Below are 25,677 nucleotides of genomic sequence, written 5' to 3'. Positions count from 1 at the left end.
AGTTTTCTATGACCTTTAATTACAGTTTCGGTGAGTGCGTAAAATTTTCAAATTGAAACTCCCTTCCTGGTCAGGGGCACTTTACCCGTAAGTCATCATGTTCACCTTTAAAGAAAAATAGCCTTCTCTTAAGCTTTGGTTAATATTATACTATATACGTAGAACAAGACCCTTGGTAATGTATTTCATTCCTGTTTTTGAAATTCTATAATAAATTATGTTATTGTTCTCTTTTCCATGGAAATAATAATCTTTTCTGGAACATGTGATTCTTACCTAAAACCTCAGAATTACCAACAATGTAATCATTAAAAATGATGTAATCACCTATGGTATATAAGACACTAAGTTTCACAATAAAGTGTGGTCCCTTCCACGATTCACGTTGTCTGTGTTCTATCTTATAGATACTTCACTGACACCAACCCCCTACTCAGAGACCCTTAGACTCTGGTGCGTGGGCTGGTCCCCCACACCATTGAGACCACTAATGGGATCCACTGTCCAGGATTATCACAGAGAAGACCTTATTAGATGTAAACTCACCATTCAATTGTAAAATACAATGAGAAAGAATATCTCAAAAATCAAGAGTTTGGAAAAGAATAAATATATTTAAAATGTTTTTAAAAAATAAAGGTTGTCAAGTGGTTAAAAGGATAAAAGTAAAAGGGTAAAGACATCTTCCAAAAAGATCAGAGTTATAAGTTGACTGTCTGGCCATGTACTAAGAAGGAGATCAGGAAGAATGAATACATGAGTACTACCATGAGAAAATCTAGCTAGACAAAAGGAAGTTGTGTCTTGGTGTGAGAAATATATGAAACCCCCTGTTATGAAAAGGATGAGATTATAATTAAGAAACTATTTTGAAGAAGAGATGTTAAGTTGTTCACTTTTCCCCAAAAAAATATCCTGAAAGAATTATGACTCACTTATCACCATTGATTTCAAAACCAGGCATGGCCAACCCAATTGGCCTTTGGGGTCTGTAGCAAATTTTTACTTGTGGATAAAAAGGATAGGGCCCAGTAGAGATGCATTGCATATTCCTTCTTTCTGTTACTCCTTTCTGCCCTCTCATTAACCCTGAGGACTAAAAAAATAATAATAATAATAATGTAGTTGAAAAGTTAAAAGGAGGTTTGTTTGTTTGTTGTCAGGGGACATTCAATGCAATCAGATGGATGTCATTATGGAAGGGATGTTAAATGACAACTGGGGTTCTCTTGCCATGTGGATGACCTTTCTCTTCCTAAGACACCAAGTTGAGTTAGGACTTGAGCCCCTTTCTCTATGATAAGGATGGTGTCTCAAGGGAAAGAATTCTCCAGACAAGTATATGTTCACCAGAAATAACTAGGCATCTAAAAAGGGTAACTTTCTAATGCTACTTCCTCTACAGAAAAAAATAAAGAAAAAGAAAAATCCTGAAATAATGACAGAACAGAGACAAAGAGAGATAGGAGACTGAGAAACCCAAGGAGGTTCTATGTTTTCAGTGAGGAGCTTGATTCAGGGCTTGAACCCATGAACTGGGAGATTATGACCTGATCCAAAATCAAGAACTGGGTGCATAACACACTAAGTCACCCAGTCACCCCATGAATTAGAAATTTAAAATCCTTCAAGAGATCAGAAGAGAATGTTGGTAACATGTAGAAAGCCTTACTTTTCTAACAGTATGCTAGACAAGATCTCCAAAATGATGCTCTTGTCACATTATAACTGCATCCTGGATAAACCATAGATTTCAAGGAGCAATGATTGTTAAATTTTTTTAATGTTTATTTTTGAGAGAGAGAGACAGAGGTGGGCAGAGGAGGAGAGAGAAAAAAACACAGAAACTAAAGCAAGGCTCCAGGCTCCAAGCTGTCAGCACAGACCTGACACAGGGTTCAAACCCACCAACCATGAGATCATGACCTGAGCCAAAGTCGGACACTTAACCAACTGAGCCACCCAGGCACCACAAAGGGAGTAATGATTCTTAAGCTATGGCAATAAAATCAAAATCAGTAGGGGGAAGGGTGTGCCTGGGTGGCTCAGTGGATTAAGTGTCCAAGTTCGCTCGGGTCATGATCTCATGGTTTGTGGGTTTGAGTTCCATGTCTGGCTCTTTACTGATAGCTCAGAGCCTGGAGCCTGCTTTGGATTCTGTGTCATCCTCTCTCTCTCTGCCCCTCCCTTACTCACATTCTGTCTCTGTCTCTCTCTCAAGAATAAATAAACATTAAAAAAATCAGTATGGCAATGGAAGGTATGTCTGACAGAGTTGCTCTGCATAATCTAGTATAAACAAGAATGTTTGTCACTTAGTAGAAACAAATTTGTAACTCTTAAAAAATTAAATCAGTGGAACTGGTTACTACAAAGACTCTAGGATTCCCAGAATTTTAGGGAGAAAATGTACTTCGATGAATATCAACTAAGCATAGAAGTAAGCCTTAATGTGTATGAAGAAAAAATTACATATGAATTTAGGTCAATAATAGTTTCAGATATTTGAATAAGCATGTATACATATGATAAAATATACATGAGTAAACTCAAAAACCAAAATTAATTAATTAATTATTTAGAGAAAGCACATTATTACAAGCTGAGGATTGTAACTATCATTTTCTCATAATGAGGACACTCATATCTGAGAACAGTAGACGAGTAGCTACTAGTTGAAAACTATCATTTGGAATGACACCTGTCTTTTTAGTTACCATGGAGATTTTCCACTATTTAAAATTTAATGCAAGTTTTGGGGTGCCTGGGTGGCTCAGTTGGTTGAACATCTGACTTCCACCTAGGTTGTGATCTTGTGGTTTGTGAGTTCAAGCCTAGCATTGTACTTGTTGCAGTCAGCAGAGAGCCCACTTTAGATCTTCTGTTCCCCTCTTTTTCTGCTCCCCTGCTCATGTTCTCTCTCTCTAAAATAAATACATAAATAAATTGATTGATTAATTTAATGCAAGTTTTAAAAATAAATATATATATATATATATATATATATATACAATTATCTTAACTTTCTGAGCAAATATAAAAACCCCTAATTCTTTATATCTCCAAAAGTATATGTATATTTTTTCTTTCACTTTTCCAAACATCAGAAAATTCACAACTCTATGAATTAATAAAATAAATCTTATTGGATTAATTTTATTAATTGATGCAGAAATGTATCTCACATGAGCTAAATTTTGTTCTAAAATGCAGTTATGAATTAAATCACTTCCACTTTCTACATTTGTTTCTCACGTGAACATGAGTATGTAGAATAAAATGGTTTGTATTATACTTAGAAACTACAGTTACTTAGGTTCATGTGAACATTAGTAAGTAAACAATGGACTGGTGGACTGTTGTACAATTCACAGAGACTTGAAATTAACAGGGGAAATGTTTCATTTCTATGGCCCTTTTCACAGCATCCTTCACCTCTTTGTTTCTCAGACTGTAAATAAGTGGGTTTAACATGGGAATCACTAGTGTATAGAACACAGAAACCACTTTCTCCTGTTCCACAGAATACTGGGAACTGGGCTGAATGTAATTAAAGCTTAAGGTACCATAGAATATGGTGACAGCAGTCAGGTGAGAGGCACAGGTGGAGAAGGCTTTCTGTCTGCCTGATGCTGAACGGATCCTCAGGATAGCGATAGCAATGAACATGTAGGAAATGACCACAATCATAAAAGTAGCCATGGCAATGACTCCAGAGAAAGTTACGAGCAACAACTCATTCATGGAAGTATCAGAACACGACAGCTTTAGCAGTGGAGGGACATCACAGAAGAAGTGGCTGACAACGTTGGACCCACAAAAGGACAGTCTTCCCAAGCTTATTGTGTGTGTCAGTGAGTTGATCATTCCACCTATGAATGACCCAATGACCAGCCCAACACACTTCCTCTTAGACATGGCTACACTGTAAAGCAAAGGGTTGACAATGGCCACATAACGGTCATAGGCCATCACTGACAACAAGAAGCCTTCTGTGGTGATAAACACCCCAAAAAACAAATGCTGCACTATGCAGGCAGAGAATGAGATGGTTTCCCTCAAAACCAAGAAGTTGATCAGCATTTTCGGTGCAATAACAGATGAATAGCAGACATCTACAAATGAAAGGCAGCTGAGGAAAAAGTACATGGGTGTGTGGAGCTTGGGAGTGATTTGAATTAAGAAAATCATGCCCAGATTCCCCACCAAGGTAATGGCATAAATTACCGAGAACAACACAAAAAGCATAATTTTCAGGTCAGCATTATCTGTCAATCCCAAAAGAATAAATTCAGTAATGGCTGTGAAATTCTCTTCGGCCATTTGTTAGTTCTTTATCTTGAAATCTGAGATGAAAAAAATAAGTTAATTAGAATGGACAGGACAATCTTGTACTTAGTAAAAACAAATAGAAACATGTATAGAGTTGTATCTTTAAATAAATCATTATTTTGCTGAGTCTGTCTTCTTATTTATAAAGCAGGAGCTTGATTAGATAGTTCCTTATTTCTCTCAGGGCTATTTATGATTCTATCCCATAAGGAAACATTGAAAAAGCATTTAGACTTCCAAAAATTTTAGTCTGTTTCTATAGTGCCCACCTCAATAGAAAGGTGATACCAGAATGAGAGACACGAGTGGCAAGTGCAAAGAATTTGCAAAGTTAAATTTAAGCTCTGGTCTCAACTCTTTATTTTTAGATATGAAAAAAATAAATTTCAAGAAGATCTAGGGCAGGGGTTGACCTTCAAAATGATGCCATGATACTCTTTAAAGTACATGGATCTCTGGCCTCTTCGATGCCATCTGATGAGCTTCTTAGAAGGACACCCCCAGTGAAATTACCTACTCTGAGATCCAGAAAATCACCTGTCACTACTCACTTACTGACTTTAGCAAACTCATTATCTTTTCTCAGACTGCATATAATTATACCTACATAACAAGACTATTGAAAAGAAAATAGGAGATATCTCAAGCAAAATGCCAAATATTGCTTTGGGTGTATAATAAGTACTCAAATTATGATAAGATAGTAAGATATATATAACAGAAGGATGATGGATATAGATTAGATGATAATAGATAGATGATAGATGATAGATAATAGATAATAGACATGTAGGTAGGTAGGCAATATATTGGTAGGCAATTACTATGTGAGTTTCTTTAAGGGAAGATGTGGACAAATATAGACCATAAAAATTACTTTATTTATTTTTATTTATTTTTTTGACTGGACAATTATTTCTACTTTTTAAAATAATAGTTTATTGTCAAATTGGTTTCCATATAACATGCAGTGCTTCACCCCAAAAATGCCCCCCTTTATGGCCATCACCCCCTTCCTCCCGCCCCCTCCCCCTTCAGCCCTCTGTTTGTTTTCAGTATTCAATATATACAATGGAATACTACATGGCAATGAGAAAGAATGAAATCTGGCCATTTGTAGCAAAGTGAATAGACCTCAACGGTGTCATGCTAAGTGAAAAAAGTCAGACAGAGAAAGACAGATACCATATGGTTTCTCTCATAGGTCTAACAGGAGAAACCTAACAGAGGACCATGGGGAGGGGAAGGGGGAAAGAGTTGGGGAGAGCCAAGGACACAACTCATGAGAGACTATTGAATACTGAAAAATACTTTAGTCAACCAATTTACCTTTCCCCAATTTTAAGTATCTGGTTCATTTTATTTAAAATGACATTTAAATGTAAATGCAAATGAATCATTTAACATTTCTTTTGATAAAGTACTAGCCCATAAATCTTCACAAGTTCTCATATGCTGCTCAGAACCTATGAATATATTTGTCACAATGTATGAGTGATTTCAACAAATGATGTTAAGCCCAGACTTTTCATAACTGAATATAACATTAGTCTATCACATCCGAAGTATCCTATGCAGTGTATATTCATGTGAATATTTAAATTTAAAACTGAATTAAATTTCAATTCTTTGATGTAGTCCCCATTTAAGTGCTCAACACCCATCTGTGACTGTGTATAATTACTACTGAACAACACAAATTATAGACCTTTCCATCACTGCAGAAAGATGTATTGTTAGAATTTTCAGGGAACTGTCTGACTTCAGAACACCAACTAAAAACATTTTCTCAAGGAAAGATTGCCTATTGTAAACAGTTTTCATTGTAAACATAATTAAAGAAATGGCGCTTCTAAATGGAATTTAGAAATTCAGTTATAGTGCTTATTCAGAGATGCCCATCCTCTGCAAAATTTAAGATGATATCAAAACAGAATTGAATTATAAGGTGCAGAGTTAGATGACATAATCTCTAATATTCTTAACACTCATATGACTCTATCAGGCTTAAAACAAAATTTTCTAGCTAATCTACCAAATATGAGGAAACTCAAAGGAAAAGAAAAAGAATTTACAAAACTAATTGAACTTACCAAAAAATATTTTAGTCTTTCAGCTTTAGAAACTCTGTGTACTTTTCCATGCGTTTAATGGTGAAAAACAGTTTCAGTTAATATTTATGTGATATACAGAATTGTTATATTAATAGTATGTATCTAAAGTAACTCCAGGTAAAATAATTGAAGGCAAATTTTATCTATTAATGCACAAGGAACAGAATAACAAACTAATAATAAGCACAGTTTTAACATATTTATAATTATCCCTCTAAGAGGACAAGTTTGGATAGAAGAGACATCTGTATATATATACACACACTTAACATTGGCCTCTAAGGAGATTTATGGCAATGTCAATGTTATAGAGTGAGTAACTTAGGAAACACTGTCTCTCAAGGGACTTTACATTTTCCCAAGATTTCTATATCTCCCTAAAGTGTATAATTAACTAAAATGCTATTAAGAATTTAAGAAAATGTCAAGCAAAAGATGGGGAGATTTTTGAAATTTGGTACCATATAATAGGAAGAATAACTGAAGATAAATCTGTTCAAAAGAGAAGTGAATTACCTAAATGATAGTTAGAGGTTTCTAGGCTTGTTACAAACTTTATCTCTTTTTAAAAGTTTATTTATTTATTTTGAAGTGGGGGGAGGGCAGAGAGAGAGGCAGAGAGAGAGAGAGAGAGAGAGAGAGAGAGAGAGAGAGAGAGAGAGAGAACTCCAAGCAGGTTTTCCACTGCCACGGCAGAGCCCGACCCAGGGCTCCATTCCATGACCCGTGAGATCATGACCTGGGCAGAAATCAAGAATTGGTCACTCAATTAACTGAGCCATACAGGTGTCCCCAAACTTTGTCTTCATGTAAATGTTCAAGATAAGGACACTGAAGAATGTTACTACTTTAAGAGCAATGTATGCACACACAGTAAACAAGCAAATTTCTGATGGTTAGGACACCTTTCTCTATTCTCAGTTTAACATGCAGAATGATTTGGAAGAAATCTTGCTCGAAATCCAGCTTAGAGTCAATGCTTACACTCACCAAACTAATAGTTACTGATGGATGCTATACTCTAGGCATTATGTTACATACTAGAGAAGAGGGGTTATCAAAAATAATGAAGTGTTCATTTTAAGAAAGATTGGAGAATAAGTGCCCTCACAAAGACAGTTATATCAGAATATTGAGAAATCTGTTAAAAATGTAGTAATAACTATGGGGGGAAGAGGGATGCTAAAAATTAGACTGATAAAGGAAAATTGGTAGCATGCCTTTTTTGAGGGCTTTTGTCAGTCTCTATAACTGGAATCTGAATTTTAATAACTCTGCTGCAGAAAACTACTGGGAAATTGGAGAAAACACACATAACAGATGTTTTCAGATATTTGACAATTAGCAGAGGACTGTGATCTGTGAGAGAAGGGACATGTTTACTGGTTCGTGACACAGGGTGGTGGTTGGGAACACGTGGAGAACACAACAGTAAAGTTGAAAGGAAAACACAAAATCAGATCAGGAAAGGCTGGGGTTCCTGGAATGTGGGAGCTGAGTCTTAGAGTAGAAATACTTAATCAAATTAATTAAGATGTTGACATGACATTTGAGACTTTGGATGACTTTGAACGTGTACATATTAAAAGAAGACCCCATAAGTCAAGATCAGAAATGACTACCAAAGAAAAACAAACCATCAAGGATCTGTGTGATGGAAACTACAGATTCACACTGGAATGTATCAGATACATTTAAATTCTGTCAAACCTTAGTGAGGAAATTTATTGAGTGTCTAAAGCTTCCAGTGGAGATAGCAAATGAGAAAAGAACTCACCGCAGAGGAAAAAATTCACTATACTCTATTCTAACATAGCTTAAATTAACTTTCAAAAGGATTGAGTAAAATGATAAGTAAATAAAAGTAAATAGCTCCTTGCAAAAAGGAAGCTCACCACTGTTTTAAAAAAGATTTGAAATATCCCTACTCAACTGCAGAATGTTTGCAATGTTTAGCATCCAAAGGTATATTTGTCTGCAGGCTGGAGAAGCAGGGAAATGTTATCCATAACCCCAGTAAAAATAAATCATCACTACTAGCCCTAGAAATAACAGAGATAATATAAATAGCAGATAAGGACTTTAAAACAGTTACAAACATTAGAAGAATTTAAAGGTAAATGTGGATATTATAAAGAGAAACAGAAATTATGACAGAGAACCTGAATGAGTTACTAGAGGCAAGAGGTAATATCAGACATGAGCATTTTATTACTCTTTTTTTCTTTCATTTGTTTGTTTTTTTGTTTGGAAAGAGAGAGAGAGAGAGAGAGAGAGAGAGAGAGAGAGAGAGAGAGACCACAAGCAGGGGAGGGCAGAGAGAGAGAGAGAGAGAGAATCTCAAGCGGGAGAAAAAGAACCCCAATCAGGCTCTGCACTGTCAAAGCCTGACACAGGGCTCAATCTCGTGAACCCTGAGATCATGACCTGAGATGAAATCAAGCTTCAGACACTTAATCGACTGAGCCACCCTGGCATCCTTTATTGTTCATTTTTTTTAAAACAGGAAACTAAGTACTGCATAAAAAGCAATTAGTGAATTTGAAAACAAGACAATAGACTCTACTATTAATGAGTAAAGTTGATGGGAACATCAAAGATTGGTGGGACCTCAGCTCAGGAAACATTATATTTGAGGCAATCATTATGGCAACACATTGCATTACAATAATCATTACAGGTTGGCCATATGAAAGGTCAAGGCATGTATATCGTCATTAAAGATGAGGCTTTAATTTCAAATCTTCTACTTGTCAACCATATGACTTTGGACAAGTTATCTGAGCTTGGTGTCCTCTGAATATGGAAATAGTAATATTGATCTTACTGTGGCTAAGTGATGTATTTTAACCCAGTGCCTACTGATATGTTTGTATTTAAATAATAAATTCAAGGAAAAACTCCTGTTCCATTATGATGTCAGTTTCAAATCTATCTATGTTTTTGAATCTGTTCCAGGTTTACTGATGTCAAAGTATTTTCCATTGTTACTTTAAATCACTGACTCTGTGAATGAGTGCATTTATATCATGTAGGTCTCCGTAGAGCTGTACATTATCATCTACGTTGTTTTGTTCCTTTCCTTGAATTGTCCCTTACATTTTTTCGCTAGGGAATATGTAAGGTGTCCTGGATAATTAGTAGGTACCACAAAGCAATTAAAAAAAAAAACAACTCTCAGATGAATTGGGCACATCATCTGCATGAATTACATGTGACTACCTCAGGGAGCATTGCAAGGAAGAAGAGAAACATAAATTCTCCCTACCCAAAGGAAAAGTAAGAATAATTTAGGAGAAGAAAGTCCAATTCACTAAAGGTGAGTGGATAGGACTTGTTAATTTTGATTATCACCTGGATCTTAGCAATTTCCTGATTCCTGGCATCCAACCATGGATGCTATCATGTTCACTGACAGCAGATTCTTTCTAATACATCACAAAAATTCATTATATTTTTTTGTTAACTGGGGTTCCCTGTCTTTTTAGGGCACTAAATCCTATGAACTGATATTACATATCCATTTGAACTGTGAGAGTTAATAGTGGAATTTGGATATTACAAGTTGAAGAGGAAGTAAAAAATATCTGAAAAAAAATCAATACCGGTCTCATCGGTTAGAAACTGCTAAGGTTAGAAGTTCTAGATAAAATGCAGAATGCTCAGTTACATATGAATTTCAAACTAACAACAAATAATTTTTAGTATATCTTCAAAGTAATGTTCAATGATATTCCTCAATATGAATATATCCAACGAATTATTTGGATATATTATTACCCATGCAATATTTTATAACCACAAATAATTTTAATCTAAGGACTCCCAGACATGAGCTTGTAAATATATTACTTGTTAACTTTTTTCCCAAATGATTTGCTTACCATTTGATTTATTTGTTCAGTATGGGGTTTACAGACTGATTGAGTAGCCTTGCCCCCCCCAAAAAATAGAATGACTTTTAAAGGTTATGGAGAAAACCCTGAACCCCAAATAATTCCTAACTAATCTTACCATGTCTGAAGATTGAAAAGTCATTTTCAATATGTCATTTTTTTAATATCCTGTCTGTTCTAATGGTTAGCCCTAAATGAAAGTATTTAAAGTGTATACATAGTAATAAGGAAGAATGAAATATGTCCATTTGTAGCAAAGTGGATGGACCTCAAGGGTGTCATGCTAAGCGAAATAAGTCAGGCAGAGAAGGACAGATACCATATGTTTGCACTCATAGGTCTAACAGGAGAAACCTAATGGAGGACCATGGGGAGGGGAAGGGGGAGAGCTGGGGAGAGTGAGGGACACAAATCATGAAAGACTTTTGAATACTGAAAACGAACCATGGACTGAAGGGGGAGGGGGAGGGAGGGAAGGAGGTGATGGTCATGGTGGGAGGCACTTGTGGGGAGAGGCACTGGGTGTTATATCGAAACCAATTTGAAAATAAACTATTATAAAAATAAATAAATAAATACTAAAATAAAATCCTGGTAAATAAATAAATAAATAAAATGTATACATCAGGATGTTCAAAACCGGTTAGATATCCTATTCAAAATAAGAAGAATGGATAGTATATTAATATCTCTTTAAGATCTTTTTTTAATTAAAAAAATTATGCTTTTTATTTATTTTTGAAAGACAGAGAGAGATAGAGTGAGCAGCGGAGGGTCAGAGAGAGAGACACAGAATACGAAGCAGGCTCCAGGCTCTAAGCTGTCCACACAGAGCTCGATGCGGGGCTCGAACCCACAAACTGAGAGACCATGACCTGAGCCAAAGTCAGACGCTTAACCGACTGAGCCACCCAGGCGCCCCAATATCTATTTAAGATCTTGATAGCCATTCTTTTTGATAAATACTCCGAAGCAGGGTTCCTACACCATATGGGGAGTTGCTAACCAACAGGTAAAAGTTTCAGTTATGTGAGATGAGTAGGATCTAGAGATGTGTCGTCCAGCACTGCGCCTATGGTTAACAAGGCTGTATTGCACAGTTAAAAATCTTTTAACCATGTAGATCTCACGTCATGTATTTTTATAACAAAAGAAAAATTAAAATAGAAAAAAGGTATGGTAAAAGAGTCCAGCTATCTTCAGAGAGAAGTCTGACACTGAAAATGGAGAGAAACTCAATAAACACTAGAATAGTTCTTAGCAACACCCTGAAGGCTTCAAAGTGGTGGCTTTGGTACCAGAATTCTGAATCTTTTTGTTAACCCAGTGCATTTTCCATTCTGTGGGAAAACCCATGACAGCAGATCCTGCAACCTTTGGCGCTTATTTGTGCAGGAGGAAGGGCCCCAAAAACAGAGAGGGACCCAATGGAGAAACAATAAAAAATATCATCCAGGAAAATGGATAATATTTCCAGTACTGCCTCTCTCCTCCATCCCACTCCTGGGATCAAACTGGATAAATCAACACTAAAAATTAGCAGATTCTTAGAAATCTGTCATCTGCCACTGGGTAGCTGCAGACTCCAGTTAACCTTGTGGTAGGTTCCCAGGAGTTTGATCTGACAGGTAGAAGTGTCTACCTTGACCCACCTGGACTCACAGCTGCACTGGGTAAAGCTACACATCTCATTAGATTAAAGTAATTCTATTTTGCATTTTATCTGACTGAATACATTCAACTCCAATTATTTCTCCAGTTGAAAATCATGCTTATGGAGTTCTAAGTTCACTGAAAAACAGCGTGAAAGGAAGGAAATCCAAGTGGACTGAGCTAAGTCAGTTTCACTATCTTCAATCACGGTTTCACTGACTTCCAATGTAAATTCTGTGAATGAAGAGGACACATAGCACTGAAATATTTGCAAATCAGTGTTGTGCTCTCTACATATCCCATTGTGCAATTTGAGAAATAAAATGACATAATAAGTGCTCAAATAAATATGTCAAATGCTTTATAGACCTTATCATATCCACAGTGGAAGAATCAATTTATGCATATAAACAAACACAGCAGAGGAAATATAGCATATAAAATTCAATATTCAACATCCCCAAATATTGATATAAGCTGTATATTTTAGCAAGAATGGATCCAAATCTTGTGCATTTTGAGGCTTATACTAATTTGAAAGCCTTTTCTTTTTCGTTCTTTTCTTTTATTTAATTTTAATAGAGGCACCTGGCTGGCTCATTAGGTTAAGCGGCAGACTTGATTTTGACTGAGGTCATGATCTCATGGTTTGTGAGTTCTAGTACCACATTGGGCTCTGTGTGACAGCTTGAAGCTTACTTTGGATCATCTCTCTCCCTTTCTCTGTCTTTCCCCTACTTGTGCGGTCTCTCTTTCTTTCTCTCTTTGTCTCTCAAAAATAAATAAATGTTAAACATTTTTTAAAAAAAGAAATAAAAATATACATGTAAGTTGACATGTAAATGTGAATATTTATTTACAATGGAAACAAAATCTTAAAGTTCAGACATAAACATAATCAAAAGCATCATAAAATCCTGAGGTGTCTGGCTGGCTCAGTCAAGCATCTGATTCATGATTTTGACTCAGGTCATATTCTAACGGTTTGTGAGTTTGAACTCCACATAGGACTCTGTGCTGACAATGCAGAGCCTGCTTAGGATTCTCTCTCTCTCTCTCTCTCTCTCTCTCTCTCTCTCTCTCTCTCTCTCTCTCTGTGTGTATTTCAAAAAAAATCATACAATCTATAAATACATTCTTATTAATAAAATTCTACATATATCTCAGCATATTGGGTGATCAAAGTGTTCTTAAAACTGTTCTAACAACAAAATGGATAGCACTATTCAGTGATAAATATCATTGATTTTGAACCATATAGATATACTCAGTAACTATTAGATAAAGTATTATTTACTCAATCTCTCTGTAACTGGATCCCACAAATCTCTTCAGACATGGGAAAATATCTTGATATTAGCTGAAGTATGATGGAACTGAAGTTGGAATGGAGAGAGAAAGTGGACTTAATTGATCAAGGTTAAAATATTTTACATTTGCAACTTTTACAAAAATATATTACTTTGTTAGTTCATTGCTAAGTCCTCATTCAGGGCCTTGAAAATGCAAATGAGGAGACAAATCTTAAACTGTGTTACCTCCAGATTTTTTCTGTTTCTTTCTTTAAGAATATCAAAATTTCCCTGGAAATCTCATACAAAAATGGAAGCGTACTAAAGGAAATTTGTGGTACCCTTGTGTAGATAAAATAAAGTCTAACATATCTGTATTAATACATGTATAGCTTTTTAAAAATCAATGGATATGTTTCCTATTTAAAGTCTAATCGGCCATCCCAGTATATGTGTTCCATATGCATCTCTCTGGTTGAAAAGTAGAGGATTCGCTCATTCATTTTAGTTTCAAAATCAGATATGGGAACTATTTTTCTATCCCCATTACAAAGAAATATTGTTACATTCAATCTACAAATATTTTAATTTGTTTAAGTGAACCACATGAAATCCAATAGCAACCTCTCTGTTTCAGAAGAGTAAACTGGACTAAATGGACCAACAGAATCTAACATCACTGATGGAGTTCATTCTGATGGGAGTCACAAGGCAGCCTGAGCTGCAGGTTCCCCTTTTTGGGGTCTTCCTCATCATCTATACGATCACAGTGGTGGGCAACCTGGGCATGATCATCTTGACCCAGGTGGACTCCCGCCTGCATACACCTATGTATTTCTTTATCAAACATCTGGCTTTCATTGACCTTGGTAATTCTACTGTCATTTGTCCTAAGACGCTGGTAAATTTTGTTGTAGATCAAAATGTCATTTCTTATTATGCATGTGCCACACAGTTGGCTTTCTTCCTTATGTTCATTATCAGTGAATTTTTCATTTTGTCGGCCATGGCCTTTGACCGCTATTTGGCCATCTGTAACCCTCTGCTCTACAATGTTATCATGTCCCAGAGACTTTGCCACCTGCTGGTGGGCATTCCATACCTCTACAGTACCTTTCAGGCTCTGATGTTCACTGTAAAGATTTTTACATTGACCTTCTGTGGTTCTAATGTCATCAGTCATTTCTATTGTGATGATGTTCCCTTGTTACTTATGCTCTGCTCAAATGCACAAGAAATAGGATTGTTGATCATACTATTTTCAGCATTTAATTTGATCTCTTCCCTGCTGGTAGTCCTGGTGTCCTACATGCTAATTCTGATATCCATATTTCGAATGCATTCTGCAGAGGGTAGGAAAAAAGCTTTCTCCACATGTGGGTCTCATTTAACAGTGGTGGTTGTGTTCTATGGGTCTCTACTATTTATGTACATGCAGCCCAATTCTGCCCACTCCTTTGATACTGATAAAATGGCTTCTGTGTTTTACACATTAGTGATTCCCATGCTTAACCCCTTGATCTACAGCTTAAGAAACAAAGAGGTAAAAAATGCCTTCCACAGGGTTTTTAAGAATCAGTACAAACTTTGTATCTAATATTCAATATGGAATATTATTCTAATAAACAATGATAAATACAAATGCCACTTGATATCTATTGAATAAACTACATACTATTTTGGCTCCAGAGTAAAGACTAATTATAATGCACAGAGAAATTGTTTCTCTTATATTTAGCCAATATACATATATCTATTCAATTCATACTTTGGATCTTAATTAAATGCACTCACCCAAAACATTCCTTGCTTTTGATTCAAAGTTTCTTTTAGTTATCCCATAGAACTTTACATTATTCCCATTGGAAACCTTTATTAAATGCTGCATCAGTAAACTAAGTGTTTGTTTGTTTCTTTCAAGCTTTTTGGGGAGAGGGAAAGAGGGTAGGTATCTTCTCAATCTTGTTTTCACTGTATTTTCTGAACCCACAACAAAGTATAAGCAAAGGGAATCTTTTGCAGACAATGTAGAATTGGATCATGATTTTTAAAAAATCCATTCTGCCAATCCCTACCTTTGGAGAATTTAATATATTTACAGTTAAAGTAATTACATCACAAGGTCTTCTTGATTTGATGGCTCAACACTAACTTGGGCATGCCTGTAGGGAAAGTCCACAAGTAGGTTAAAAGAATGAGCATGGGATTGTGAACTAAAGAATTCCAGAGTCACATAGGGCAGGACGAGATGAGAATGTGAAAAGCGAGTGTAGAGTCCATGTTTAACACCTGGGCATCCAGTAGAGATCTCAGAGGTAAAGTTTACTTTAGACTCCTATTCATATAGTTTGAAAACAAGTCTCAGGGTGCCTGGGTGGTTCAGTCTGCTGGGCGTCCTTCTTCGACTCAGATCATGATCTCACTATTCATGGGTTCGAGCCCCGCGTCGGGCTCTGTATTGAAAGCCCAGAGCCTGGAGCCTGCTTCTGATTCTGTGTCTCCCTCTCTCACTGCTCCTCCCTCACTCATGCTCTGTCTCTGTCTCTCAACAATAAATAAACATTAAAAAATTAAAAAAAAAACCAAGTCTCAAAAAAACCAAGTAATACTTGTTTATTACATTATAAATATTGTTTAATAGTGTTTATAACTTAGCATTATCTTAAGAAGACAAAAAAATATATTATTCATTAACAGAAAATTCACAATATTCAGCATCCAATCACAAATATTAGAGATAAGTGAAAGCATGTGAAGAAAGAAACATTTGACCCCAACCAGGGAATTATTATGATAGACAGTGATGATAGAATTACCAGGCAAGGACTTTAAAACATATTAAACATATTAAACTCTATGTCCTATACACTGAATGATTAATGAAAACACTCACCTTTTGAGGACACAAATAAAAGATTTAAAGATAACTAAATGGGACTTCTATAAATTAAAATGCAATATTAGATGCAAACACATATATACTGGATGAAATTAACAGCAGCTGAAAAAGAAATAACTACTCTCAAGCATATCATACTAGAGGCTATCCAAGATGAAGCCAGAGAGAAAACAAAAATTAAATAAACACTTTGAAAACAGTCTAAGTGGTCTGTAGAACAATAAGAAGCTACAAATTATACATTTAAATGTAGGTCCAAGTAGAGAAAAAGAGAGAATGTGGAACAGAAAAATGGTCGCAAGCAATGTTGGTCGGAATTTTTCCCAAATTCATTACAAAATAACAAGTACAAGCCCAAAGATTCAAGAAGCTAAAATTATTCTAAGCAGGGTAAACAGAAAGGAAAATACACCATCATCACAATCAAATTTCTAAAAACCAATGATAAAGAGAAATCTTTAGAAACAGAGATGAAAGATACTTTATAAACAGATAAAGAAAAGATTTACTACTGGTATATTGGCAAAAACAATAAAAGTTATAATATATTGCCTTATGTTAACCCATAATTATATATCTACTAAAATTTCTTTGGCTAATAGATGCTATACTATCCTATATTGCATTATCTTTTTCTAGGAAGTTATTCTTTAATTTACTCTTGCATAGTGTATGTGTGTGGTGTGTGTGTGTGTGTGTGTGTGTGTGTGTGTGTGTGATACCTAATATGCACATGAACTGAAATGCTGACCAAAGCATATTTATGATTTCTAGTGTTTAGTATACTGTACAATTTATTTACTCAATGAGACACCCGTACAAAACACCTTTGATCTTTCTCATTGGAATATTCCAGGAATAACTTCAGAGACCCATGGTGTTCTCCCTCAAGTAATTACATGTAATTTTTTTTAAATTCTGGAGTCAGCTTAAAACTTTAACAAAATGAGTCTCAAGGGGGCAGGAAAATGTTTAAATACATTCTGCAGCAACCAGTGAGGATTAAAACAATAGAAAGTCAAAGTTGATTCTCGAGCAAGGTGAGTAGAAAACATTGGTCTTTGAAAATGTCAGGACGTACAGCTTAAACTGGGTCATCACCAAAGTCCTCATGGGCATTATGCTCTGCGAAATTGTTTTTTTCCTTTGCAAGATACTTTTCTGCCATTACTAGGATTAATGTGTAAGAGAGATCTGTTACAGCCTCTCTGGTACTCTCAGCTGCGTGATTAGACCACCTTTGTGGTCAAATAACTCGCCTACTCTGTCATTTATTGTAACAAGAATCTTCCTGTATCCTTATTTACCTGCTGTTCCTCTTGTCTCACTTTTGATTTCCTATTGACTCAGGGTGACCTTAATAGAGACAGAATAATTTTTTTGAACTTTGACTCCAGCACTTATTATATGAGTGACCTTAGTTAAGTCATTTCCTTGACGTTCAAATGGATATGGTCCGGGGCGCCTGGGTGGCTCAGCTGGTTAAGCATCTGACTTCGGCTCAGGTCATGATCTCATGGTTCATGGGTTTGAGCCTGGTGTCGGGCTCTGTGCTGACAGCTCGGAGCCTGGAACGTGTCTTCAAATTCTGTGTCTCCCTCTCTCTCTGACCTTCCCCTGCTCATGCTGTGTGTGTGTGTGTGTGTGTGTGTGTGTGTGTGTTTCTCTCTCTCTTTCTCTCTCTCTCAAAAACAAATAAAAACATTAAAAAAACTATCAAATGAATATGGTCCTTCTATCTACTTCTTAAAATTACTATATGCATCATATGAGATAATATAAGTAAAGTGCTCAGGAAAGTGTCCGGCACATAACGAGTTCTCTCTTCGTGCTTCATATCCATTTGTATTCTTTTTTCCACTGGGTCTCTTTCGATGCGTCTCCATTAAGAATTCATAAATAATGAGAATGGGCAAATCCATTTTAGTGCGAAAGGAATGTATAATTGAAGGAACATTGAGTAAGTGATGTGCCAAGTGCGGACATAATTTAAATAACAATATCCTGAAATTAACATAGTATAGCATTAGATATTGTACAGGGTAAATAATCGGAGCAGTAATGTGAGAATATTGAGCTATATACTTAATGTCAAAGATTTCCTGAACACCACCTTTTGCATCACTAACCAACCGTTTAGCAAGGTGATTTTTTTAATGTATTGCTACTTAAAATAGATATGATTATTGTCGACAAGGTAAGGCTTATGGTTTAGGTGTAGGTGTTTGTTTTCTTTGCTTCAAAATTTTAGAAAGCTGACAAATACGGGTGGCCAGGTGGCTCATTCAGTTAAGTGTCCAACTTCAACTCAGGTCATGATCTCACCATTCCTGAGTTCTATCCGCAAGTTGGGCTCTGTGATGACAGCTCAGAGCGTGGAGGCTATTTCAGATTCTGTGTTTCCCTCTCTCCATCTCTCTCTTTCTCTCTCTCTGCCCCTCCTTCGCTCATGCCCTATCTGTCTCTCTCAAAAATAAATAAAGATTGGGACACCTGGGTGGCTCAGTCAGTTGGGCCATCTGACCTTGGCTCAGGTCATGATCTCAGGATTCGTGAGTTTGAACCCCAGGTCAGGCTCTGTGCCGACAGCCCAGATCCCGGAGTCTCCTTCAGATTGTGTCTCTCCTCTCTCTGCCCCTCCCCTCTCATACTCTTTCTGTCTCTCAAAAATAAATGAACATTAAAAAATATTTTTAAATGAGTAAATTAAATAAATAAACATTAAAAAGTAAAAAGCTGACATACAATAGGTTTTTGACATACTTAAAATGACTGGGTCAAAAAATATAGGTCACTGTAAGAGTTACCTTAAGATGGCGATCCAGTGGTCATTTTGCTGTGGGTGGGAGAAAAACACCATGCACCTACAACCCCCACTCCTCACCTGCAGACCTGGAATGTCCCGCGCCAGTTTGAAAACAGCCAATCATGAAGCCCCAGCTTCCCATCACCCTGACAGAGGAGGCATCCTATCCCATCCCGCCACATCCCTAAAGTGCTCTTATTTGGTGGTCTGTCCTCCCAGGACCAGACCGGAAGTCTTTCACCCATAAAATACCTCACCCCTCCCGCACCAGGCGCAACTTCCCGGACTCCCCACTCCCGAAGTCATGGAACCTCGCCCGGGAATCACAGATCTCAATAAAGGCTTTCTTGGTTCCATAACTTGGTCTCTTTCTTTCCTCTCATCTCTGCCTCCATCTATTAAATCTTACAGTCACTGTGTGGAAACAACCACTTCAAAGTATTTTGCCCCTGTAAAGTATACTTTACCAAAGTTTCCATCACTGCATGTTGTGTGTGGATCTCAGTGTACCATAGCGGTGCAATCAACTAAGAATGCCTGGGACCCAGGCTACTCTTGGTCTCAGAGAGGTGGGAAAAAGGACCCGGAGTTCCGCCTTTATTGGGGTCAAGGATGGGATGTCTGGAGTTTCATGGGTTTGCTCTTCATTGGTGAATTTAAAACACAGGAGGTGAGAGTTAAAGCTTGGGAAGGGAAATGCAGAGTCCCTCCAGCAGTCAGCCCTGTAGGTCACCCAGGGCCTTCCAAAAGGGGTCTTCCTGGGTGAGGGGTTCTGGACCTTTATCTAGTTGTGTAGCTGGCAATGTGCTTATCGGAAATGGATGTTTTTTTTAAACTGATGCCTTGGCAATCAAAAACTTCATCTATGAGATTTACATTACAATACATTACAATTTAAAAAGCTGATTGTGGGGCGCCTGGGTGACTCAGTTGGTTAAGCGTCTGGCTTCGGCTCAGGTCATGATCGCACTTTCGTGTGTTCAAGACCCGAATCAGGCTCTGTGCTGACAGCTCAGAGCCTGGAGCCTGCCTCGGATTCTGTGTCTCCCTCTCTCTCTCTGCCCCTCTCCGCTCATGCTCTGCTTCTCTCTGTCTCAAAAATAAATAAAACACTAAAAAAAAGAAATTAAAAAAAAAAAGCTGATTGTTCAGCATTTACATTACAGTGTGAATATAGGTGTGTGTCCTTTGGGCCTGAGGGGAAGAGGAGTCTTCTCTATGTATCCTGATAGAGTATATCTGTATCTCATGCATAGTATTTTAAAGTCTTTTAAAAGATAGTATCTCAAATATAATACATAGTGATTTTATGCCTTACACAGGTTACCAAGATGAATCGTATGGAGAAACAGAATCATTCGGCAGTGAGTGAGGTGACTGAATTTATCCTCCTGGGGATCACCAGCAACCCTGGGCTGCAAGCACCTCTCCTTGCAATCTTCCTCATCATATATTTGATCACAGTGATAAGCAATCTGGGCATAATTATCTTGACCCACTTGGACTCCAAGCTAAATACTCCCATGTACTTTTTCCTTAGACATTTGTCAATTACTGATCTTGGTTACTCCACTGTCATTGGCCCAAAAATGATGGTAAACTTTGTGGTGCACAAGAATACAATTTCCTACCATTGGTGTGCCACCCAGCTGGCAGTCTTTGAGATTTTCATCATCACCGAACTGTTTATTCTTTCAGCAATGGCCTATGATCGCTATGTAGCCATCTGCAAACCTCTCCTCTACATGGTCATCATGGCAGAGAAGGTGCGATGGGCGCTGGTCCTTATTCCTTATTTCTACAGTACATTTGTGTCGCTCTTTCTCACTATCAAATTATTTAAGCTGTCCTTCTGTGGCTCTAACATTATCAGTTATTTTTACTGTGACTGCCTTCCTCTCATAACTATGCTCTGTTCTGACACGCATGAATTAGAATTGATCATTTTAATTTTTTCAGGCTGTAATTTGCTCTCTTCCCTCTTCATAGTTCTTATATCCTATATGTTTATTCTTGTGGCCATTCTCAGAATGAACTCAACTGAGGGGAGACACAAAGCCTTCTCAACCTGCAGTTCCCATCTGACAGTGGTGGTTGTGTTCTATGGGACATTACTATTTATTTACCTGCAGCCCAAATCCAGCCATAGTTTCAATATTGATAAAATGGCCTCTGTGTTTTACACCCTGGTGATCCCTATGCTGAATCCACTGATCTACAGCTTAAGGAATAAAGAAGTAAAAGATGCTCTGATGAGAACTTTAACCAATCGATGCAAAATTCCCAATTAATATCACACAATTCAGTTACAGAGGTGGGTTCGAATATCTTTGCTTAATGCTCTGCTAGTCCAATTATAGCATCAAAAAGTAGAAATGTTTTATCTGACTGTTTTCCTCTGTTTCTGGATAAAACTCTTCCTATATCTTCTTGTATTCCTGTATTCTATTTCATTCCAGTTGAATAAATAAATAAATAAATAAATAAATAAATAAATATTACAACCAGATAATTTAAGTCCCAAATTATGTTCAAGGTCATATTGGAGTCTATAGACAAATTATATTGAACTTACGTTTATAGAGGTTCAAAAAAATCTTAGTCAAAATGGAATAAAACTTATCAGAAAATTAGTAATGTGTTTTTATAGTAGTTACTTTGTATTAATAATAAGTAGGATTCTATATGCTAGACAGGAGGCAAGAAAGTAAGCAAATGTGTGATTATAATACAACATGATCAAATTGTTTCAAGAATCCAGGTTAAGTAAGAAATAAAGCAGACTCCGAATGATATTTTCACTTGGATTGAGTTTCTATTTTCTATTTCAAAGATATTCTTTGAAAGTCTTTTAGGAAGATTTTTCCATTAAGAACATGAGAAAAATATTAGCTGATTTTGGGTCCCCCTTGACAGATTCTTATACAATATAAGTAACTGATTTAACATAGGCTCCTGATAAGCTGATTTAGAATCAACAAATTTAAGATAAAGTTGTTATCCGGTTGTCTATCAAAAAGACATCAACATTTTGAAAAATCTACAGCCAAAATACCAAAGATTAAAGATAAAAGAGACTATTTTTTTTTGTTTATTTATTTTTTGTATTTGAGAGGGAGAGGGAGAGAGAGAGAGAGAGAGCATGAGTGAGGTTGGGGCAGAGAGAGAGAGAAAGAGCCAAACAGGCTTCTGATGCCTGTAGGGTTCAAACTCACAAACCAGGAAGTTATGACCTGAGCTGAGATCACGAGTAGGATACTTAAATGACTGAGCCCGCCAGGCACCTCTGAGACATTTCTGTCTATTTTGTCTCCTTCCTCAGCCTTTCTATATAGTGACTATTTGCCTGGTCTATGCTAACAAGAGGTTTCATTCACACTATGCACTCACTCAGCAAATGGATGAACTCCTTACATTTTAGTATTCTTTGTTATTCAAATGTTTTTGATTTTTAAAATATATACACTACCCCACTAGTGTTTGTTTCAGTCTGCCCTAGTATTCAAAGTTGAAATTGTGGGAAATTAAATTAATATATGAACCATGCCTTCCTTGTCCTAAATCCATGCATTTTGCTTATTTTCTCTCCTTTAATTATTGTAGTTTACTTTATTAGCAGAGTGGATCTTAAATTTTCTTACCACAAATAGACAACGTAATTATGTGAAGGGATGGATATGTTAATTAACCTGATTGTAGTGATCCTTCCATGATACATTACATATATCAAACCATTATCTTTTATACTTTAGTTTTATAAATGTTTATTCATCAATTGTAATCTCAATAAAGCTAGACTTTTTAATTTTTTAAATAAAAGAAGCTGACTAAAATAAAACCTAAATTCAATACAATAAAAGGAATACAAAGCTGTGTTCTCTGATCAGATCAATTTTGTTTATCATGTTGGCTTTGGGTTTATCCCTCAGCATATTTCTTGTTGTGAATTTATTTTCTTTTTTAATGTTAATTTATTTTGAGAGAGAGAGGGAGACACAGAGTATGAGCAGGAGAGGGGTACAAAGAGAGGGAGACCCAGAATCTGAGGCAGGCTCTAGGCTCTGAGCTGTCAGCACAGAGCAGGATGGGGGGCTCAGACTCATGAAGTGCAAGATCATGACCTGCGCTGAAGTGAAACGCTCAACCGATTGAGCCACCCAGGCACCTGAACATTTTATTTTCTAGAGTAACATTTTATATTATATTGCACTGTCCTTTTGATCATATATATTTTTCTTTCCCAAATTCTATCATTTCCATTGTTATCCACAAAACAAAAAGTCAAATAATGTTAATAATATTCTCTAATATCATCCATTATAGAAAAGGATTTAAAAAAATCATAATTTACCATACCCATGCCACTTACTTTTCTTAGTTGAGAATTCATCATCAGTATCTTTCTTGTTCAATAACTATTAAAAATATTTTTAATATCAGCATACTGTGGAGTATTCATCAATCACTTTGTCTTTGCCATTCCTTGAAGGATGAACATCTGATTATTTGCAGCTTTTTATTTATTTCACCATTATTTTTTAAATTCCTAAAAAATAGCCTTGTATTTAGAGCATGATACCTAACCTCATTGTATACAAACTAGGTCATGCATATCTGGCTTTAGGTCTGCCTTTAATATAGTACACAATCAATCCAAAATAGCTGAAACAATTTTTAAAAAAGAACAAAGTTGAAGAACTTACATTATTGATTGAAAGACCAAATATAAACCTAGACACACTAATCAAGAGAATAGAGAGCCCCAAACATGTGCACATATATTTTCAATTATTAGCTAAGAAACCAAAGAAACGTAATAGGATCCAAGGTATATTCTAAATATCAGTAACAAAAGACACTATACAAAAACTGGAGACATAGATTAGAAAAGACATTTCACAGAAGAAATATAAAAGGCCAATACACACATATAAAAGGTTTATATGACATCCTTAGTCATCAGGGAAATGAAATTAAATAACTGAGCTAACAGTTATCACTCACTAGTGTGGATAGAATTTAAAATACTACATTGCCAAATACAAAGAATCCTATCAATTGCTATGTTCAGTTCCTGACATTAGCATACATTACTGATTAGAAGGTACAAAGATACTTCACTTTGGAAAACAGACTGGCCATTTTATATAAATTTAAACATTTTACTACTGTGTGTCCCAGGAACCCTTTTCTTGGATGCTTACATAAAAAGAATTAAAAGATTTCCAACAAAAAATGTTTATATTAATGCTATTAATAACTTTACTCATGGCAGTCCAAAATGGAAATATTTCAACTGTCCATCAATAGACTAAAAAAAAAATTGTAGTATATACACAGACTGAGATATGACTCAACAGTAAAATGGAATACCTCCAAGTATTTAACAGAGTGTATGAATTTCAGTAGCACTAAATTGAGCAAAAGAAACCAGACATAAACATTATTCCATTTACATCAAGTTCCAAAACAGGTAAAATTAATTCATCGTGATAGAAATCATAGTAGTTGTGACTTAGGATATAGTGTGGGGCAATTTGCTGCAAAGACACACATTTTAAGGTGATGAAACCCTCTAATTGGGAGCAGTAGTAACACTGGAGATGTGATCTTTCAAGTGCTGTCCATGCAAATGGTTATTTTAATTTACCGAAGTTATACATTAAAAATACATTGTTTTGTTTACGTTTTTATTTAATTTTTAAAAATACATTGGTTTAAAAGAAACTGAATAATATGGCCATTTTTCTCTTATTTTCAAGTTTTTATTTAAATTCCAGTTAGTTAACATACTGTGTAATAGTTTTAGGTGTGTCATACAGGGATTCAGCACCTCTATGCAACACTTGGCACCCATCGCAAGTGCCCTCCTTAATCTCCACCACCTATTTCATCCACCCCTTCACCCACCTCCCTCTAGTAACCATTAGTTTGTTCTGTATAGTCAAAAGTCTGTTTCTTCCCTCAAGGAGAAAGCAGGAAAAAACCTCCTAGACCTCCACCGCAGCAATTTCCTACACGACACATCCCCAAACGCAAGGGAAATAAAAGCAAAACTGAACTCTTCGGACTTCATTAAGATAATAAGCTTCTTCACTGCAAAGGAAACAATCAAGAAAACTAATAGGCAACCGACAGAATGGGAAAAGATAGTTGCACATGACATATCAGATAAAGGGCTAGTATCCAAAATCTATAAGGAACTCACCAAACTCCACACCCAAAAAACAAATAACCCAGTGAAGAAATGGGCAGAAGACATCAACAGACACTTCTCCAAAGAGGACATCCAGATGGCCTACAGGCACATGAAACGATGCTCAACATTACTCATCATCAGGGAAACACAAATCAAAACCACACTGAGATACCACCTCACACCAGTCAGAGTGGCTAAAATGAACAAATCAAGAGACCCTAGATGCTGGCTAGGATGTGGAGAGATGGGCACCCTCCTACACTGTTGGTAGGAATGTAAACTGGTGCAGCCACTCTGGGAAACAGTGTGGAGGTTCCTCAAAAAACTATCCATAGAACTCCCTTTTGACCCAGCAGTAGCACTGCTAGGGATTTACCCATGAGATACAGAAGTGCTGATGCATAGGAGCACATGTACCCCAATGTTCATAGCAGCAATGTCAACAATAGCCAAAACATGAAGAAAGCCTAAATGTCCATCACCTGA

The 25,677-nt window shown here is 36.4% G+C and overlaps 3 protein-coding genes across 3 annotated transcripts in view; 2 read left to right on the top strand and 1 right to left on the bottom strand.

Annotated features, from left to right (window-relative positions):
- Window positions 1-3,384: 3,384 nt before the first annotated feature.
- LOC115272102 (olfactory receptor 1052) lies at window positions 3,385-4,323 on the bottom strand. The gene has a single exon (XM_029915132.1). The coding sequence runs from the start codon at window positions 4,321-4,323 to the stop codon at window positions 3,385-3,387; it is 939 nt and encodes a 312-aa protein (XP_029770992.1).
- A 9,616-nt stretch (window positions 4,324-13,939) lies between these two features.
- LOC115306908 (olfactory receptor 8K5) lies at window positions 13,940-14,884 on the top strand. Its single transcript, XM_029957477.1, has one exon. The coding sequence runs from the start codon at window positions 13,943-13,945 to the stop codon at window positions 14,882-14,884; it is 942 nt and encodes a 313-aa protein (XP_029813337.1). The 5' UTR covers window positions 13,940-13,942.
- Window positions 14,885-20,332: 5,448 nt separating this feature from the next.
- The window catches only part of LOC115307005 (olfactory receptor 8K1), a 10,224-nt gene continuing 4,879 nt past the window's right edge, over window positions 20,333-25,677 (top strand). Inside the window, exon 1 of the mRNA XM_029957628.1 lies at window positions 20,333-21,254. Coding sequence (XP_029813488.1) covers window positions 20,333-21,254 — 922 coding nt within the window. The remainder of the gene's footprint in view (window positions 21,255-25,677) is intronic.

This window comes from Suricata suricatta, chromosome 11, assembly GCF_006229205.1.
Source record: "Suricata suricatta isolate VVHF042 chromosome 11, meerkat_22Aug2017_6uvM2_HiC, whole genome shotgun sequence".
Classification (NCBI taxonomy): Eukaryota; Metazoa; Chordata; class Mammalia; order Carnivora; family Herpestidae; genus Suricata; species Suricata suricatta.
Note: the sequence above shows the minus strand (reverse complement) of the source record. Positions and strands in the feature narration are given on the sequence as shown.

What these genes read in the sequence shown, in the direction of transcription:
- LOC115272102 (XM_029915132.1), bottom strand. Translation starts at nt 4,323, where the DNA reads ATGGCCGAAGAGAATTTCACAGCCATTACTGAATTTATTCTTTTGGGA.
- LOC115306908 (XM_029957477.1), top strand. Translation starts at nt 13,943, where the DNA reads ATGGACCAACAGAATCTAACATCACTGATGGAGTTCATTCTGATGGGA.